The following is a 20,790-nucleotide window of genomic DNA, read 5'->3' on the forward strand; positions in this document are numbered from 1 at the left end:
GGAACTTTTCCCGTTATATTGAAATATTAGCCTATGATATGAGGCAACAAAGTATTTTATCGGCAAATTGATTAAAGAGGCAATAAAGTATGTCATCGGCAAGGTAATAATAACTCTACGTGAGAGGTTTTCACCAGTGCACCTTTCCATTTTTTTCCGAGGAACGCAATCAAAGCTCTTGGCGACTATTTATGCTCTCATTCTGTCTTTCTTGTTTCTCTATACGGACGGGAGCATAGATAAAGTGATATCTAGCATTTCATATTTCTGGATTGTAGTTTTATGCCATCAATGATCTATATTGACAATTTGATTTCATAATATGTGAGTGTTTGGAAAAATAAAAAATTCCTTGTAGTATTAGCCTTGCAACTTAACCCAATCTCTTTATGTTCGCTTTCATATACATTCCATACAAACTAACTAATATTCTCATGTGAAAATTATGTTGTAAAACTGTAAATCTAGATCATATAGTGAAAAAGTTCTTCTTATCAATTCTGACTCCAAACTACTTTCTACCAACAGATAACTTGGTTTAGGTTATGATCAATTATTAGTCAATTAGTCAATTACAATTGTAAATTTGAATACGGTTGTACTTAATCATCCATTATAAAAACATAACATATAATTATAAGAACAAACTTATAAATTTCCCAAGGCAATCCAAACCTACATCCCCCAATTGCATGATCTGCCTCCCATTTCTTCCTAATCCTATTTTGCCGACACATGATCCCCCTCCCATAATCGGTTCACATCATGATCTCCCTCCCAGTTGCATGCTAATCCTATTTTGTCGCCTCATGATCTCCCTTCCAATTGCATGCTAATCCCGACTTCCCTCCCATATTATTCTCTCGCGCCATCCGATTTCAGTTTGATAAGGATTCTTATTTATGAAAAAACTTGGCGGGGTCTTTCCCGCTCGTTGAAACTAATTTCGTAGAATGCGTATTCCATTAAAATAATAGATTCACTAAGTTTATTCATACTTTCATTAAGTATACCATAAGATTTTGTGGTATCCACTAGTGTAAATATTTTAAATTGAAGATCGAGTTCATTCATTGTACTCGTATAGGATCAAGGAGTGTAGCTGTAAAAAATCATCAAAATTGAAGTTAAAATAACCGTTAAATCATGATTTTTCATTGATAACCGTCGAAAAGTTTTGTCCCATTACTTGATCTCTAAATGTTTGTTTTTTGCAATTTTTGGCGTATGTGATCTCAAAGTATATACAAACATGTTTGACGGTTGGATCGTTGAAACTAATTTGGTAGAATGCGTATCCCATTAGAATAATAGATTCACTAACACTTAAGAGTTTATTCATACTTTTATTAAGTATAACATAAGATTTTGTGGTATCCACTAGTGTAAATATTTTAAATTGAAGATCGCATTCATTCATTGTACTCGTATAGGGTCAAGGAGTGTAGCTGTAAAAAATCATCAAAATCGGAGTTAAAATAACCGTTAAATTGTGATTTTTCGTTGATAACCGTCGAAAAGTTTTGTCCCATTACTTTATCTCTGAATGTTTTTTTTTTGCAATTTTTGGTGTATGGGATCTCGAAGTATATACAAACATGTTTGATGGTTGGATCATTGAAACTAGTTTTGTAGAATGCATATCCCATCAATATAATATATTCACTAACACTTAAGAGTTTATTCATACTTTTATTAAGTATAACATAAGATTTTGTGGTATCCACTAGTGTAAATATTTTAAATTGAAGATCGCGTTCATTCATTGTACTCATATAGGGTCAAGGAGTGTAGCTGTAAAAAATCATCAAAATCGGAGTTAAAATAACCGTTAAATTGTGATTTTTCGTTGATAACCGTCGAAAAGTTTTGTCCCATTACTTTATCTCTGAATGTTTTTTTTTTGCAATTTTTGGTGTATGAGATCTTGAAGTATATACAAACATGTTTGACGGTTGGATCAGTGAAACTAGTTTTGTAGAATGCATATCCCATCAATATAATAGATTCACTAACACTTAAGAGTTTATTCATACTTTCATTAAGTATAACATAAGATTTGTGTGGTATCCACTACTGTAAATATTTTAAATTGAAGATTGAGTTCATTCATTTTCATTCATTGTACTCGTATAGGGTCAAGGAGTGTAGCTGTAAAAAATCATCAAAATCGGAGTTAAAATAACCGTTAAATTGTGATTTTTCATTGATAACCGTTGAAAAGTTTTGTCCCGTTACTTGATCTCTGAATGATTTTTTTTTTTTGCGATTTTTTGGTGATGCGATCTCGATGGATATACAAACAAGTTTGACGGTTGGATCATTCAAGTTAGTTTCGTAGAATTTGTATCCTATCAAGTTCAATGGTGTGTGTGTATATATATATTTATTACGTAGATTTAAATTTATTTATTTTGTACGTATAACACTTAAAAAATTTAATGGTATGTATGATATGAATGATTTGTAAAGATAATTGTTAGGGTCAAAGCACATAACAACTAAAGATTATACATAACAAAAAAAATCGAATCAGAACCCTCTATTAAAATTAGAAATCAGTAGAAGACAAAATTTAATTGCACGAATTGCTAGCCAGTGCTATTTGAATGTACCATGCATGTCACTCACAATTCTAAACTTTAAGAAAACACTATTTAACAAATTAAAAGGAGGCGCGCGGGGGATAAAAGAGCGGTATCAACATAGACGCGCGGAGTTGGAAAAAAAAATTAAGAATTAAGCGCACGAAGCGGTTATCTCTCTCCGTCCTACTCCTTCTCCCTCTCCACCTCCATCTCCGTCGCTGCAAATAGACAGACCGACAGCCTCATTCCGGTGGAAATCGAAACCATCGTCAAAGTCAAAGCCTAAACAAGGTTTTTCCCTCCTAATTGTCATCTTCAATTTACGTTTCTGATGGATAAACCCATTAGTTTTCTGTGTAATTCTCTTAGGGTTTTCATTTTTCTTTTTCGATTCTTTTGCGAGTATATTGTGGGTTCTTCCCCTTCTAATTCTCATCTGCAATTGTTTTACCTTCCATTCAATTTTTTTACTGGAATATATATATATATATATATATATATATCTCTCTCTCTCTCTCTCTCTCTCTCTCTCTAAATTTGTTCAATTTTCCTATACAGAGGGCGGTTACAAGGCTGGGCTTATATACTGAAGAATCTGATTATATTCTCTCATCATTTCCCAATTTCATGATGCTGAATATCAACGTGATGAGGACTATAGTGAGAATGGTGATACTTAAGGATATTTTATCTATATTATAGTAATGTCGAAATGAAAATATAGATTTTTTTGTATTTTGTAACTAAACCGAATTGTGAACCTTACATTATTTTATATTACATGAATTTTATGTTGTTCCTACATTAATTCTTCATTCTCGCCCCTTCTCAATCTCTTAAGCTTGCTTGTTTATGATGGTTAAAAATATTATTAAAAATAAATGTGAATAAAAATTAGAAAATATTGGACTTGACATGTTTTGTCGGCACAAAAACAATTAGCCGACAAATGTTTTTGTTCACAAAAGATTCAACCAACTAATTATTTTGTCTACACAAGTAATTTGAGCCAACAAACCAGTTTGTTGGCATAGGACTACGTAGCCGAAAAACCATTTTGTCGCGACAAGATTACTTAGCCGACAAAATGTTTTGTTGCGACAAGATCACTAAGCCGACTAAGCCGACAAATAACTTCATCGTGAAAAAACATGTGCTGACAAAATATTTTGTCACAATGTTGTTTTGGTGACGGGCACAGTTTGACGGCTGAGATTTGTCGCCTTAAAAATGAGCCAACGAAATATTAAGATTTGTCGAGAAAGATCTAGCGTGACATGCTTTTAGCGACAAAATTGCCGACAAAATTTTTCGTTGGGAAAGGCTCTTCGCCGACGAAGTTTGACTTTTGCCGACAAACTAATTTTGTCAACAAAGTGGAAATTTCTAGTAGTGTGTTGTGGAATTGAAAAGGGTATGGTCAAGGGTCATGAGATTAGTAACGCCGGAGTCAATAATCCAACCTGTATGAAATTAAGGCTATGCCCGTGTTACATGGATCGTCGTTTTGTTCTTGCGAGGCAATTGAATTTAATAGAGATAGCTGATGGGCCAAGTTGTCCGGGTGCGATTCCATAATCTGCTTGAAGTCTACAGATGGGCCCAGGACTTTTGCTTCGCTAACGTCAGCGGTTTTGCTAGCGCCTTCAAGTGATTTCTGCCCCACCAGACTTTGGGCTTTAGGCTTTGCCACCTTGGCTTGTGCGGCTCTTCTATTTGTTTTTCCCTGACCTCGTTGATTTCTAGGCAGGTTTGTTGACCATGGCCACAGATGGGCCACTATCACTGTCCTTTCCTCCAAGCATGGTGGTTTTTCTTTGTGCTTCACGCCGAATGGTGTTGAAGCACTCTTCTATTCCAGGGACGGGCTTCATTAGTAAGAGAGTGTTGCGAACTGCATCCAAGGAGTCATCTAGTCCTGCAAGAAAATCATTCTTGCAAGGAATCATCCTTTTGAAGATCCTCTTTTCTGCTCCTCAAATCAGCAGCACATATCATTCTATTTGGACGTCGCTTGTCCATCTTGCCACAAGCTTTTTAGTTCTGCGAAGTATAGATTTATTGGGTGTCCGTTCTGTTTTGTCCTTGTTGCTTTGCACCTCAACTCATAACACTGAGATTCGTCAGCTCCGTCAAATAACATCTTAGTAATGCTTTACCCAATATCATGAGCAGTCGGTAAGTCAATAAATAGCCATATAAGATGCGGCTCCATGGTTTTCAGTAACCAAGCCCGGACGATAACATCCTCTGTATGCCATTTAGAAAAACCAGGATCGGTTTCTTCGACAGCCGAAATCTGCCCATTGAGATATCCCATCTTCTTCAAACCCGCGGCATCTACCTCCATCATCTTTGACCAAATTTTGTAGTTTGAATCCCCTAACTTGAATCCAAACGGCAAAGCACCCAGATTTGGGATTTCATTCGAACTCGACATCGGGACTGTGGCTGGAATCACGGCCCTTTCTTCAGCCATAGCAGTAGCGGTTATGGTTTCGGTTTTCTTTGTCTTTTCTGGGTTTGGGATTTATGTGCACGTCTCTTGTCTCGAGACCTTGCAGTCGGGTCTTAGTCAATCAACGGAAGCTTTCACGTTGGCAGTACACTGGGATTAAGGTTTGAGAAAGAAGAGACAAGCCTAAACCTGCTATGGTACCATGATAAAATTGTAGTTTAAAGTTCTAATAATTCTCTGTATTATTCTTCTTCTCCCGTTGGGAGGTCTATATACAACTCCAATCCTTGTGATACAAGGAATATTAAACGATTTACAATCAAAGTAGGAAACACACCTACATCCCTAATCCTCCTAGGACATTGCCTATATTCCTAATCCTCCTAGGACGTTGACTCACACCGACACTCACCACATACAGAGGTTTTGCTATTGTTGAGATGGGTGAAGGGGAGTGAGAGTGAGTTAACTTCAGCTGAAGGAGTTTGATTCAGAACAAAAACTGAAATGGCGGGGCATTCCCGCTCCATTGTTAAGAAACATGAACACATTCATCTAACATGCAAGGGAGTTTGGCCTGTAATACATAGATTGCATGTGTTTTTTCATATAAAAGAGAGAATTCTGCAAGGACAGCTAATGCCTCCCGCTATAACCGAGCTCACTATCCATATTTATTGCAACAAAGCTTTCTTCTGCCTCTCCCATGTCTGTTTTCGCAACCACAAATTCTACCTCCGCAACAGTTAGCCAAGCCTTCAACCTCTTGATCTCAATATCCCAAGCATCCACATTATTTCTCAGCTCCGTTACATGTCGTTCCCTTTCCACAAACTTCTTCATACCCAAAGCAGACTGAACATGAGGCTCCAACCAAGCCAAGTCAAATTTGAAGGTTCCGAGCTCCTCCCATAAAAGTTGAAGGTGCTCCTCACAGGGATCCTCGATCATATCCTTACCCTTTGTAGTCTTCAAAAAGTGCAGGAGTCTACCCAAAGCTGTGAATGCCCATTCAGTAAACACACGACTTTTCTTCCTTTGGCACTCGATCAATGAAGGATGCAACAAACAGACTTCCTCTAGAAATGGAACATAATCTTTGTCTATTTTCCCTAAACCCCGGAAATCCATGAGCTCACCAAGTGGGGTGGAGTGTGCTAGCTCATGTTCCTTGACTATGGGAGATTCAGCAGGGCTATCGTTGGGCTCAGGGCAATATTGTTCAGAGCTTGGTTCTTCCTGGAAAGCAAGCACTTGATAAGAACTGGATGTCGTAAGTGCTTTTGAAAAGATTGGAGCTTGCAACGAATCAGCAATTGTTTGCTTTTGTGCAGAACTTGGTGAATCCAGAAAAGCAAGCACATGTGGAAATTGCACAGCGTCCACATTTGAATGTCCTTGCCTTTCATTTTCGTTCTCTGAGGGTTTTATAGGTGTAAAAAACCAAGTTTCATGGACTTCAGAAGCACTCGTGTAGTCAACCTGACTTACAGCAACCTCGGCTTCCAGAACACATGCATCATTCACAAGAAACCCTTCGGTGCAATCAGAAAGTTCACTTAGAGGCATGAATGATGTGAAGCCCCAATCACTTTTACTTGCGCTGAACACATGTTTAGTTTCTGTACAATCAAACAACGGCGGATTACAAAACATTTCTGTCATAGAAAAATTGCTACTGCAACCGATGCCATAACCTAAAGCCGACAGACAATTGTTTGGTACGGAAGTCTTGTGAAAAATGAAAAGTAAAAACTGCATAGAATGCAATCAAAGTGCCAGAAACACCAACAAGTGCACAAACGTGAAATAAACAAGATGAAGAGTGTGGAGTGTATATAAATTACCAAATGTTATGGACTTATCACTGTCAAGTTGATTGACGACGGTCAAGGTGAATTGGGCATATCTGCTCCACCCAGATGACAATGTTGTAGCATCTGCGACATTCAAATATATCGACAGGTCGTGCTTTCCGGGATTTCCACTGCTTCCCTTTGGATATACAACGATCTGCCTGAGATAAACAACCAAAAAAAAAAAGACATTTAGGCTAAATGATTTAGCATCTTCACAAGTAAATTTTTCATGTTATTATTACATGCATCTATCTGAAAGCGAACATGATGGCTTGGCTACTTTTGGTTATCATATCTGGTTTAGTAATTCTTCTTGTTCAGTAATTTCTAGATTAAACTTTGACATGTGGTTGATCTTCGTTGTAATTTGTTTATTTTTTTGGGTCAAACCGAAAAATAGGGATATAAGAAACTGAAGAATGTCATTGATTCAATCGGAGGAGAAACTAAAACATACGTACCATTTAAAATCACCGACGGCGAAACCCTCAGAGTAATGCTTCTGGGGTCTCAACCTTGAGAATTTTTCAATCCTCCATGTGAAGGTTACAGATACAAGCTCCCCAACTTGCTTTTTCTCCATTTTATTATGCAACTCAAAAGCAACAAACTAAACAAGAAAACACCAAATTATCACACAGCTGAAACTTGTTCTTTATAGTGTGTCCTTATACTGTGTGTGTGTATATATATATAATATGAACTAGTTGTGGCATGGCTGTCAAGATATTTACAGTATTATATTCAAATGGGTAGGATGCTGTCCTCAGTTTTTAGTAAACAAAATAAATAAAATGCAAACATCATATTGAGATGGACTTTACGTTCTATTTTTTGTTGTAGAGTAATACTAATGAGACCGCACTATGCCTACTTAGTGACGAAGGTATACATGAAGGTCCGGCGTTGTTGGTTAAATCCAAGTTTTAAAAGGAAAACTAATGAAAAATTTAAATATATTTAGTTTTAATGAAAAAAGACAAATACATGTGTAGTAAATAATACCAAGAAAAGGTAAAAATATGATTTTTCGTTAAAAGTAAATAGTATCATAAATGTTTCATTAAAACTACCATTTTTAAATGGAGCAAAAAGTTATGGCGTGCTCTTCCGGAATTACAAATCCTACCACCCAGCTAAGATACTAATGATGATTGCTGTGCTTTGGTGGGTAAGGACGTACATGATGACCAATGTGAGGCCTATACAAAATCATATCCCTATCATCAAATGGATAACTCCGGCGATTCAGATGCTCAAACTAAACTTTGATGGAGATAAAGGCTGACCTTGGTTTTGTTAGTCGACATGCAGGTGGTTTATCTACTATTGCTTGGGTGTTAACCAGTTAGTAATTTAATATGACGCTAACCACTAATTTGAGTGTGTAGCACAAATTAATCTCATAACCTTAACTATTCATTTTTCATGTCATTATTCATAGATTAACTTTGTCAAAATGTACTCAAATTAGAAATGGTTTAGAATTATTGTGAAGATTTTATTGTTTACCGACAACACCTTATTCATCTATTTATCAGGTAACATGTTGATAAGTGAGAGATCCACGCATCGGCAATAACGTGGAACCAATGGAACTTACCCAACACGCAGGGCCAAGGGGCCCAACATCATCATGTGGGCCAAGGGGACCCACCCATCATACGGCATTACGTATTAGCCAGCTCCCTAGCCTTGTTACCAAGTACAAAATTATCAAAGAAACGAGTCAAATGCTCACTTCTAACGATATCGATATTGTCCGCAACTTGATGACTACCACCTGCATAATCCTTCAAGTGTAGGATTTTATCACAAAAAAGCCTTGATATTAGTTGGAATGAGGTTAAGATATTTGAACACTTCTTTTCTCAGAGACCCAACCGATGTGGGATTTCAACAACCAACATACGATAATATCGTATCGTTTGCTAAAAAAAAAAACAAAATCCAACATATTGCATAAGTAGGCATTGCCAAGTTTTTATTAAATAATACGATATTATTTACACTCAGGGCCAGTCCGAAGAGTTTTAAGGCTCCAGGCGATGCCAAAAACATGCCCTAACTTTAGGATAATAAAAATTATTCGTTTTCACACACAAGACTTTGATAAAATTATACTTAGAAAACCACTTCAAAGTTCAAAATCAATAATTTAGAAACACATAAAAACCAATTAATTTTGTAATGAGAAAAGATAACCAAAAAACTTCAGGCTTACAAGTAGATAGATGATGAATTTTGTTTCCGTTTATCTAAACTTTTAAATTATTTTTATATGAATCGTGAGGTGTTTTTCTTATTTACTAACCATGTCAATATGGGACTAAAATAGTAATCATATTTTTGAGTCTTAATATATATGTATAAGCAATGAATGAAGACCAAATTAAACCTAGTATTGGCAAAGGCATATATACATTAATTTATTGAAGGCTAATGCTAGGAGACCAAATTTTGAAGTCAAATTTTGTAAACCATATAATGTGATTTTGTATTGAATTATTACTTAAATGTTGACTAACATACTTATTTTCTATTTGTGACACGTCATATAGTTTGCAAATTTGGTGTACTTAGTATTACTCTTTGTTGATGGTTAGACTTTGCAACCCACATAACTACTAACTAGTAATTATAATCAAACACGAGGTACAAAAAAAATTAACAACCAAACAAAAGTATATAAAAGTTGGAAAGAAAAAACACACACATTACATTTTGAACCCAAAACCTTCTCATTGATTTTAATTAGCAAAAACCACAAGTTCTTATTAGACTTCTTGATCATTGGACCAAATTTTTTAAATTTATACTCCTATAAAAAGAAATTCATAAAATTTGAAAATTTTGGAAATTTATACTCCTATAAAATAAAGAAAAACACATGATTTTGAACCCATAACCTTCTTAATTTTAAGGAGTAGAAACCATCTCTTGTTAAACTTCTTAATCATTTAATCAAAATTTAAAAATTTATACTCTTATAAAAACATATATGAATATACCGTCCTAAACCCTTTATACTCTTATGAGAACATATATGAATATACCGCTTAATATTTTTTGTGCCGCCCATTGTTTGGGGCACCAGATGATCGCCCTGCTCACACTTGCCAGGCTGACCCAATCTACACTAAGGGATAGAAAAGTGAGTTAAGTCTCACAACGAACTTAGCAGAGTGTTAACGCCTAGGCATTAGGCCTCTGCCCCTACCCGCCTCCTGACCAATGCCTTTGAAACCTTGCTTCTGCATACACATGAATATTAAAAAATATTTACATAAAAACACTGCAAGTACAGCTAACGTTGTGATACAATCATTTACAATGTTGCCTTCCTCCAAAGCTCTTCCCCAGTTACTTCAACTTTAGACACTGACGAATTCCAGTCTGCTCAGTTCAGCGATCAGCGTCGCTTACTCCCCGAATCTGGCCGTCCGACATAAAAAGCATTATGATGCCTGCATTTTTTAAGCAGAGTAAACATGACTAAATTTTTCATACCGTGCAGTTTTCAGGGCTCTCGATAAAAGCCCTGAAATATAATCCTTAATGCCCTTGTGCCACAAGAATTAAGTCAAAACGATGGAGAAAGGGAATAAAAACAACCAGCAAGAACAGAAGGAAGACCAAGCAGATTTTCAACGAATTTAACGACCCTAAATCATCAAAATTAAACCCACATAAGCAAAATACTTAACATCAAATTAAGGTGAAAATTCTCATACCGGTTGACAAGTGACCGCTCAATAGTATTGGAGCTCTCCACAACAGGGATTTTGATGGTGTTCAGATGGAGGGGGTTTGGTTCATAACAAAAATTGCAATGGAGGGGGCTCTCCCTCACCGTGGCTTAAAAACAGGATCACCCTTAACAAGGGAGTTTTGTCTGTAATACATATATACATTGCATATGGTTTTCACATCGAAGGGAGAAGCAGTACGGCTAACGCCTCCCACCATAACCAAGCTCACTATCCATATTTATTTCAACAAAGCTTTCTTTGGCCTCTCCCATGTCTCTTTTCGCATCCTCAAAATCTAACTCTGCCAAATTTAGCCTAGCCTTCAACCTCTTGACTTCAATCTCCAAAGCATCCATACTATTTCTCAGCTCTTTTACCTCTAGTTCCCTTTCCACAAACTTCTTCATACCCAATGCGGACTGAACATGAGGCTCCAACCAAGCCAAGTCAAATCTGAAGGACTCAAGCTCCTCCCATAAAAGTCGAAGGTGCTCACAAGCATCCTTGTTAATATCTGTACCCTTGTTAGTCTTTAGAAAATGCAGGAGTCTACCCAAAGCTGTGAATGCCCATTCAGTAAACATAGGACTCCTCTTCCTTTGGCACTCGATCAATGAAGGATGCAACAAACAGACTTCCTCCCGGAATGGAACAAAAGCTTTGTCTATTTTCCCTAAACCCCTGAAATCCATGAGGTCGCCAACTGGGGCAGAGGTTTTTTGCTCACGTTCCATGCCTATGGGAGATCCAACAGGGCTATCATCACCCCCAGTCCAAATTTGTCCATCACTTGGTCCGTCCCACAAGGCCAGCACTTGAGCAGAACTAGGTGTCGTAACTGCTACTGAAGAGATTAGAACTTGCTCAAAATAAGCATTTGTTTGCTTTTGTTCAGAACTTGGTGCATCCTGAAAAGCAAGCACCTGTTCAGAAATAGGCGCTGTAAGTTGTACAGCTTCCACATCTGAATACCCTTGCCTTCCATCTTCATGGTGTGAGGGCTTTATAGGAGGACAAAACCAAGTTTCCTGGACTTTGGCCATATAGTCAACCTGACTGACAGCAACCTCAGCTTCAAGAACACATGTATCACTCACAATAAACCCTTGGGCGACATCACAATGCTCACTTAGAGGCATGAATGATGTGAAGCCCCAATCTCTTTTACTTGCGCAGAACACATGTTTAGTTTCTGTAAATCAAAATAAGAAAAGCATAGCTCATAGGCAATTAAAGAAATATAATAATGGAAACTCAAGTAGACATGCTTTCTGAAGAACTAAATAAATCTCCCTTCTATGGGAAAGTAAAAGTTACCACTCTTCTTCCTCTTTAATTTTTTTTTCCGAGAAGAAACCAAAATCTTATTACGAAAATTATCAAATTTACAGCAGCAAAACAATTAAGTTAAATTAGAAGACCAGACATTCAAGCTTCAAACCACACTCAAACAACTTGCTGCAACTTCCCAGTCCAGCAACCATGCTGGCGATTGCCATGCATGGATAACTCCCTGAACTCTACATTGACAGAAGCCCAAAGATTTGACATAAAACTAACTCTACCACAAGCACACCTACCCCTGAACAATCCTGAAAAATCCTCCTAGTTTCACCGTTTCTATCCCCAAAAAACGACCATCACCCTTCAACCTCAGAGTTTTGACCTTCATGCCTTTTCCGATGACCTTGAGAACTGCATACTTAACCATTCCTAAAATACCTTTTGGAATCGCCCAATTTACCTGAGCCTAATTTCCACCAATCATCATATCTGAGACTTAGTGGGACGCTGTATGTCCAGAACAAACAAGAGAAACAAACTTTCATATTTCCATTCTTTTTTCCAGCGAGTCCCCTGTTCCATGAAGTACAAAAATTGCTACTGCAACTGATGCCAAAACCTAAAGCCGAAAGACAACACTTGGCACGAAGGAGTCTTGCGAAAAACATAACAAGTGCAGACAAGGCAATCAAAGATTGAATTGCAATCTAAAGTAAAATAATAATATTCGAGCAAATGAGAGCCTGAATGAAAGCGAAACCAACAGAAATGCACCAACATAATTGTGAAATAACCAAGATGAAGTGAGGGCATGTAACTTGCCAACTGTTATGGACTTATCATATTTGACTTGGTTGACGACAGTCAAGGTGAATTGGGCATATTTACTCCACCCAGATGGCAACACTGAAGCATCCGCAGCTTTCAAATATATCGACAGGTCTTGCGTTCCAGGGATTCCGCTGCTGCCCTTCGGATATACGACAATTTGCCTGATGATTAAAACAACATGTACATCTTATAAGGAAAGTGATTTTCGCACTCCTATTTTAATCTGGACGGGTCCAGAAGGAGAACAAAAACAAGGTTTGATATTTATATCAAGATTTCAGAAAGATGGGTCATCGGCCAACTACTAATCAAACGTATACTGTCCTGCCCTCTACTTGCATCTTACCAAATATGCATAACAAGTCTCAGTGTGTCGTTACAAGAATCAAACAACCGAAGTGCATATATACAAGAATTAAACAACCAAAGTACATAAATACAAGAATCAAACCACCAAAGTACACATATAAACAAAAATCAAACCAAAAAACGAAATAAGAAAACGAAGAATGTCGTCGAGTAATAATTTGAAGAAGAAAGTGAAACATACCATTCAAAGTCACCGACATTAAAACCATCGGAGTAATGTTTCTGGGATCTCAACCTAGAGAATTTCTCAATCTTCCATGTGAACATCACCGATACAAGCTCCCCAACTTGTTTTTTCTCCATTTGTTTCTTCTGCAACTCAAACGCACCGAACAATCTATAAAACAAACAAGAAAAACACCAAAGTACATATTTATAAACTAACATTTAACACCCAGAAATAAAAAAGATACAAAGAACACATACCTTCTTCAAATGAACGAATCAAACTTGGCACTTGCACATAGAGTGAGAGAGGGGAAGAGGCAAGAGGATGAGGCAACGACTTATCTGCAGGTTTCTTCAGATATAATTCGTGGCTCCTGTTTTCTCAGGAGCAAGTGAGCATTACAAGATGCCGTGGCAAACAATAAGCCACACACCGCTCAGGTCTCACTGAACAGAAGGACAGTAGTGGACCTCATGATTGGAAACAAAGCAGTCGCCAATCACAGGAGCTGCCATGTCTACAGTCTACAGTATCTAGGGAAATTTACTGCCGACGGGATATTTTGGAGGACTGTTCGGAAGATTAAATTTTTTAAATTAAATTTATAAACTAAATGATGTAATTGTAGAATATTGGATTATTAATTAAATGTCGATTAACATATTTATTTTTTATCGGTAACACATCATTTAGTTTGTAATTTGATTTCAAAATTTGGTCTCCCTAATATTTAAGCCCGTTTCAAACGGGCCGGTCCAATTACTTTTTCTTTTTTCGGTTTTGGAATAGCACCGATCTGCTCCTCAACCTTCTCGAGCTCGTCGGGATTAGCCTCCACATTGGCTTGTAATTTCCGACCTGAACAAACACCACTATTCTAAAAATCCCTGCCTAGGCGCTAGGCCGTTGACCACCGTCCCGATTAATGCCTAGACGTTTGAAAATTAAGAAAGAGCCCCTAGACTTACTGAGGTGCCCGCCTAGATCCCCTAGGCACCCGTCTAGCCCGCCCAAACCAGCCTAGGTGCGACTCACTTAAACATAAAATAGATCATTTTCATTTTACATTTTATTTTTTCAATAAATTGTGAGATACTTGTTGAATACTTAAAGGAATACACATTACATACTTATTCCCCATGTTTTCATTATGTTCCAATAGCTCATAATATATATGTCATTCCATTTCATAGTTTATGATGAAATCATATATACTTTAAGTATAAACAAACACTTATTTACACGAAATATAATAGATTTAATTAAATCCGCCTAGGCCCCCGCCTAAACCTCGCCTAGTCGCCAAGGTGCTAGGCCCCAGCCCCCCGCCCGACTAGTGCTTAGCGTTTTTTAGAACCTTGACAAACACAGATCGTCAAAAAACCCTATATCAAATCTCTGATACAAATTTCGAATTCAAAAACATTTACTCATAACAATGCATTGTTCACAATTCAACTAATCGAGATTTGCAAAAACCTTAGGCGTACCTTGATCAAGGAAGAGTGAGAGAAGGCAGAGCAGAAGCAGAGGAATGAGAGGGTGTCGAGGGAGAGGGGAGAGAGAGAGTCAAGGGACTGACTCAAAGTCTCGCAACCAAACACTCGGAGGAGCAGCCGACGCTCAATCGTAGCAGCAAGCCGGACCGATGAAGAAAAATGAGACTCGGGGCCGGAAGCCCAAGCCCAATAAAGAGAAGAAAAACGACCACCAACAGTAAGCTAAGCAGAAGAAGTCGTATCAAACACTTGGTGCGAAACTCAGAAAAAAGCCATCACAAGAGAAAGCTAAAAGATAGAAAATTAATGGGAATCAGAGGTTACCGAAGGAATTGAGGTTGTCGAGAAGTGACAGAGGAGGTGGAGGCAGCGCAGGGGTCGATTCTTGAGGGTTCTTGAGCTCCGGAGGTGGTGGTGGAGGTGGAGCCGATGACTCAGAGTTTGAGTCCGATGACAAGTCTCCGTACGAGGTAATCAAGGCCTTAATTCTAGTGACACTGTGACAGAGTCGAGAGGGAAAATGATAGGATTAAAAGCACACCACAAAATAACACACAAATGTCCTATTGATTTTCCTTATTAACACTAAAATTTTTCAGTTGTAGCATATGAAAATAAGGGTCTTTCCCGTAGAAGATTATTTTATCTAACTACTTAAAATGTCACAAAAATTGGGTTGTTGTCCCTACTGGCCAGCCACCGAAAAATAATTATTAGACCGACTTACACTTATCTAAAGTCTACGAAATTTTATATGCAAACACTAGACACACAGAGCTACACTCACACAAATTTTTGGGATTTTTGGAGTTGATTTGCTATTTAAATTAAATCGAACAAAAACAGAACAGAAACAAATTTTAAGTAGTTCACAAATTAAGAAAAACGAGTTAGGGGAATTGCTATCCACCACCAAATAATCATGCAAACATGTTATGTTTCATTCAAATTCCTTCTATTTCCAGATGACGATGCTCAAGTTGGCTCATGATAGGATTGAAAGCACACCACAAAGTAGCACACAAATGTCCTATTAATTTTCCTTATTAACAATAAGATTTGTCAATTGTAGCATATGAAAATAAGGGTCTTTCCCACAGAAGATTGTTTTATCTAACTACTTAAAATGTCACAAAAACTGGGTTGTTGTCCCTACTGACCAGCCACCGAAAAATAATTATTAGACCAACTTAAACTTATCTAAAGTCTACGAAATTTTATATGCAGATACTAGACACATAGAGCTACACTCATACAAATTTTTGGGATTTGTGGAGTTGATTTGCTATTTAAATTAAATCGAACAAAAACAGGACAAAAACATATTTTAAGTAGTTCGCAAATTAAGAAAAACGAGTTAGGGGAATTCCTATCCACCACCAAATAATCATGCAAACATGTTATGTTTCATTCAAATTCCTTCTATTTCCGGATAAAGATGCTCAAGTTGGCTCAATGTTAGAACTTAACCTATTACTCTTTCTTATGTAGTATGTTAAGAGAATGACGTTTTCAATTAACTTAGTCCCTAACATGCAATCTAGAATGGTGTGTTCATAGATTTAACAAGTAGAAATCATTAAGAACGAAAAGAGTTTGAGTCATCACAAGGCATCGTAAGTACTGGCGTTGTCTTACTTATCCTAGAAATTGGTTCACATGTTAATTGCAATTAACAAGTACTACTTTAGAACATATGTAGGTCCTCATTTGGCAAGGACAGGCACACACATATTCATAGCATTAGAATCCTAGATATGCTTACTAAGTATGCATCCGTAGAAAACCCATAAAGAATTCATCAATGAGACAAGTAGTGAACCAATTTTCATCCAATCATAAAAGTAATTCAAATGAAATGTTATAACAAACTTGTAATCATATTCGGGGCTTCAAACAGCCCCTAACTACTAAAAATTTAGTTACACAATCCTTAAGTTAAAACAAAAGATAGACATGAGTTTGAGAAAATAGAACCGAAAGAAATCGACTAAGGCTTCCCCCCCTTTCCTTCCTTCCCCAACGCTGCTTTTAAACCAATTCTTGCTGCATCATTTTCTTCTCCTTAACTCACCCACTAATAGCCATTTAGTGATGACAATAAGTGAGAGGAAATGGTGAAACAATTGTAACTCCTTGGGTAGCCTTTATGCCAATAACTCCCTCTTAATCCTCATCTTTAATTCCATTTCCTCTTATATTTGAATAGGTGTCAGCTAGTTTGTTCTTGATTGCATCAGTTTTGGCTGCTAGATTTATTGGATTTAGGTGCAGTTTGGGATTGAGGTGATTAAAAAAAAAGCTACCATGAAAAAAAGCTATGAGAATTTTTGGTGTTTGGTAAACTTTGAAAAACAACTTTGTTTCAAAGTTTGGGGTGAAAAAAAGCCCAAAACCTGAAGCTGACAAGAAGCTGCAAATAGCAGCTTCCAAAAACAGCTTATTTTCAAAACACACGGGTGAACAGTGTACGTTTAATGAAATATTGAATAACTCAAAACTGCCCTCCTTTCCCTTCACCTACGCTCTCACCTTTCAAAGCTCTCGCACATAACCCGAACCAGGAGAAAACCACATTAGGCAGGGCTTCGATGTCGCGTCGTACGGCACCGGAGCCCACGTCAAGCTCCCTGGTCCCTCCCTCAGAGAACCCAATGTTTACGACTTTGGCACACCTTACAAGCAGATGTTCGACAATCTCCGACGAAAAGACCCCGAACTGTATCCTCCTCCTCTAAACTTGTTCTTCTCTCGATTTTGTTCAATTGGGGTTTTCAAATTATGTATCTTTCTTGTTTCAATTGGGTTTTTCGAATTCTGGGTTTTGGGGAATATGATATTTGGTGATGAAATAGATTCGTATAAATATCCAGAAAATAGTGCGAACAAAAAGTTTTGGTAGGAGCAAATTGGTTAACAGGAAAGAAAAAGAAGGACTTTAAGACTGTTGATATATGCAACTGAGATTGTAGGTTCAAAGCTTCAATATTTGGAAATTAAGTGGGCAGTCTGATAGATTTTGTGTATGAACTTACCCTTGAGGCTTTTAAGAGTAAATTCGATATTTGTGGATTCGAGGTGTTTAGCGAAGAGTATAGAATAGTTGATGACGACGACTATTGATTGGTAGCTCTGTGTAGCAATGCTCGAGTATTGTGGGATGTATGAACTGGAATTTATGTGCGTACTTTACGTTTTGAACTGTGTTGTTTTTTATGCAAAGTGTAACCTTGACGATAAGTACAGGTACAAGCGTAATGGCATCTTGCCTATGCTTAAAAGAAACTTGGGAGTCAAACTGGCACCTCAGCGATGGCAGGACAATGCTGCCCACGGTTCCTTTGATGTGGTGTTAACATTCGAAGAAAAGGTTTTTGACATGGTTATTGAAGGTTGGTGTTAACTCCCTTCTCCTAGTTTTGGCTTGTATCTTCTAGATTTCAATAGTCCATAGTCATTCGATAATCAATTAATCAAATGCTCTTCTTTGTGTTGGTAGTGTTGTTTCTTGGCAATCTTTTTCTGTCGAGTTGTTGGAATATGACTTGCTGGTAGAGTTTGAGCTCTTAAGTTATAGGCATGCAATTTCTTTCAGCTTAACGTAATCTTTGGAGATGGTAACAAACAACGATTGATATTTGAAATGGATTCTTTTTCCATTTGGGAAATGTAAGAAAGTAAGAAACCTTGAGTTTATAGGTTCCTAGGATTATTAGAACTTATACATACAACAGAGATGCTGGTTCTAGGAACTTGTGGTTAATGAATCTCAAGGAAAAGATATAGTTTAAACCTCAAGAGAGTTTTTGATTAAAAAAAAAAAAAAAACATACTGGATGGTTGAAAGTTTCTGTTTAGTTGAGCATGTGGAAGAATTTATGTTGAACAGGAAAATTTTGAACTTTTAGGACACTGTTAAAACCTGTTAAAACCTGAGTTGAACAGGAAAATTTTGAACTTTCAATGCTTTCTTGTCAGTTACAAACTGCTCAGCCTCTTGGGAACCTTTTAGTGTTAAAACGGCCATAACTTCTTCTAGAAAAATGATATTAACAATCCGTGAAATGCACCAGAAAATAGACATCCGTAGCTTTCCAACCATATAAGGCTCATTCTCTAATTCATTCTAAGCTGTCCGAAACTTGCTTCCAAAGTCAGTTGACCTGCACAGGCAGTTTTGACGAATTTGTTACTTAAAATTCCACTTGTGCTATTTTTCTTTTCTTTGCTTGACAAATCCTACAAAACACAACAAAAAAGTAAATAAATCAAAAATATAAGGAACTAACTAAGAAAAGACAAGTGCATTTGATATAAAATATATATAAATATAAGCTTATCAGCTCAATGTTAGAACTCAACCTATTACTCTTTCTTATGTAGTATGTTAAGAGAATGGCGTTTTCAACTTAACTTAGTCCCTAACATGCAATCTAGAATGGCGTGTTCATAGATTTAACAAGTAGAAATCATTAAGAAGAAAAGGAGTTTGAGTCATCACAAGGCATCGTAAGTTCTGACGTTGTCTTACTTATCCTAGAAATTGGTTCACATGTTAATCACAATTAACAAGTACTACTCTAGAATATATGTAGGTCCTCATTCGACAAGGGTAGGCACACACATATTCATAGCATTAGAATCCTAGATATGCTTACTAAGTATGCACCATAGAAAACACATAAAGAATTCATCAATGAGACAAGTAGTGAACCAATTTTCATCCATAAAGAAGTCATAACAAACTTGCAATCATATTCAGGGCTTCAAACAGCCCTTAACTGCTAAAAATTAGTTACACAATCCTTAAGTTAAAACAAAAGATAGACATGAGTTTGAGAAAATAGAACCGAAAGAAATCGACTAAGGCTCTCTCTTTCCTTCCTTCCCCAACACTACTTTTAAACCAATTCTTGCTGCATCATTTTCTTCTCCTTAACTCACCCACTAATAGCCATTTAGTGATGACAATAAGTGAGAGGAAATGGTGAAACAATTGTAACTCCTTGGGTAGCCTTTATGCCAATAACTCCCTCTTAATCCTCATCTTTAATTCCATTTCCTCTGATATTTGAATAGGTGTCAGCTGGCTTGTTCTTGGCTGCATCAGTTTTGGCTGCTAGTTTTGTTGGATTTATTGCTTTCAATGCTTTCTTGTCAGTTACAAACTGCTCAGCCTCTTGGAAACCTTTCAATGTTAAAACGGCCATACTTCTTGTAGAAAAATGATATTAACAATCCGTGAAATGCTCCAGAAAATAAACATCCGTAGCTTTCCAACCATATAAGGCTCATTCTCTAATTCATTCTGAACTGTCCACAACTTGCTTCCAAAGTCAGCTGACATGCACAGGCAGTTTTGACGAATTTGTTACTTAAAATCCCACTTGTGCTATTTTTCTTTTCTTTGCTTGACAAATCCTACAAAACACAAAAACAAAGTAAATAGCTCAAAAATATAAGGAACTAACTAAGAAAAGACAAGTGAATTTGATATAAAATATATATAAATATGAGCTTGTCAGAAAGAGATGGAGCGAAAGGGAAAGAGAAGAGCAAGAGAAAGGGATAGAAAGGCAGCTAAGACTTGAGAGAGTGACTGTGATTCTAGAACCTTGGCTTGGACTCGGGTTAACCTAGGGTAGAAACTAACGGTTGAGATTGGATGATAGGTTATCATTCAATCTCGGCCATTCATTATAATTAGAAACGGGTCAGGGCGAGTACCCATTTTTCTAAGTATCTGGACTCGGCTCGGCCTACCCCGTTTGTTCTCTAAAATATTAGGAACATGCCCGTACCCGCCACAAACCGTGATTACCCGCCTCGACCTACAGTTCCTATACCCATTTGCCCACCCCTACCATAAGCCACACACTACTCAAGTCCCACTGTACAGAAGGAAAGTATTGGACCCTATAATTGGAAACAAAGTAGGATCAGTTGCCACACAATAGATGGGACAAATTGTGTTGCCACTC

The 20,790-nt window shown here is 37.2% G+C and overlaps 3 protein-coding genes across 4 annotated transcripts; 1 reads left to right on the forward strand and 2 right to left on the reverse strand.

The window, feature by feature from the left end:
- Window positions 1–5,655: 5,655 nt before the first annotated feature.
- On the reverse strand, window positions 5,656–7,488 carry LOC137733570 (uncharacterized). The gene is made up of 3 exons (XM_068472705.1): window positions 7,367–7,488; window positions 6,894–7,063; window positions 5,656–6,668 (listed from the first exon to the last, which is right to left on the reverse strand). The coding sequence occupies exons 1-3, from the start codon at window positions 7,486–7,488 to the stop codon at window positions 5,683–5,685; spliced, it is 1,278 nt and encodes a 425-aa protein (XP_068328806.1). The 3' UTR covers window positions 5,656–5,682.
- Window positions 7,489–10,161: 2,673 nt separating this feature from the next.
- Window positions 10,162–13,710, reverse strand: LOC137735653 (uncharacterized). Of its 2 annotated transcripts, none has more exons than XM_068475097.1 (5): window positions 13,568–13,708; window positions 13,323–13,453; window positions 12,764–12,933; window positions 10,640–11,849; window positions 10,162–10,372 (listed from the first exon to the last, which is right to left on the reverse strand). In XM_068475097.1, exons 2-4 carry the CDS (start codon window positions 13,442–13,444, stop codon window positions 10,858–10,860), a joined length of 1,284 nt encoding a protein of 427 aa, XP_068331198.1. In that variant the 5' UTR covers window positions 13,445–13,453; window positions 13,568–13,708; the 3' UTR covers window positions 10,162–10,372; window positions 10,640–10,857. The 2 variants fall into 2 exon arrangements, with proteins under 2 accessions (XP_068331198.1, XP_068331197.1); XM_068475096.1 differs by having other exon boundaries at window positions 10,163–10,372; window positions 13,323–13,478; window positions 13,568–13,710.
- A 2,064-nt stretch (window positions 13,711–15,774) lies between these two features.
- Window positions 15,775–18,665, forward strand: LOC137733571 (uncharacterized). Its single transcript, XM_068472706.1, has 3 exons — window positions 15,775–15,823; window positions 17,374–17,530; window positions 18,056–18,665. Exons 1-3 carry the CDS (start codon window positions 15,775–15,777, stop codon window positions 18,210–18,212), a joined length of 363 nt encoding a protein of 120 aa, XP_068328807.1. The 3' UTR covers window positions 18,213–18,665.
- Window positions 18,666–20,790: the final 2,125 nt, after the last annotated feature.

The sequence above is a fragment of the Pyrus communis genome, chromosome 5 (assembly GCF_963583255.1).
Source record: "Pyrus communis chromosome 5, drPyrComm1.1, whole genome shotgun sequence".
Taxonomy (NCBI): domain Eukaryota; kingdom Viridiplantae; phylum Streptophyta; class Magnoliopsida; order Rosales; family Rosaceae; genus Pyrus; species Pyrus communis.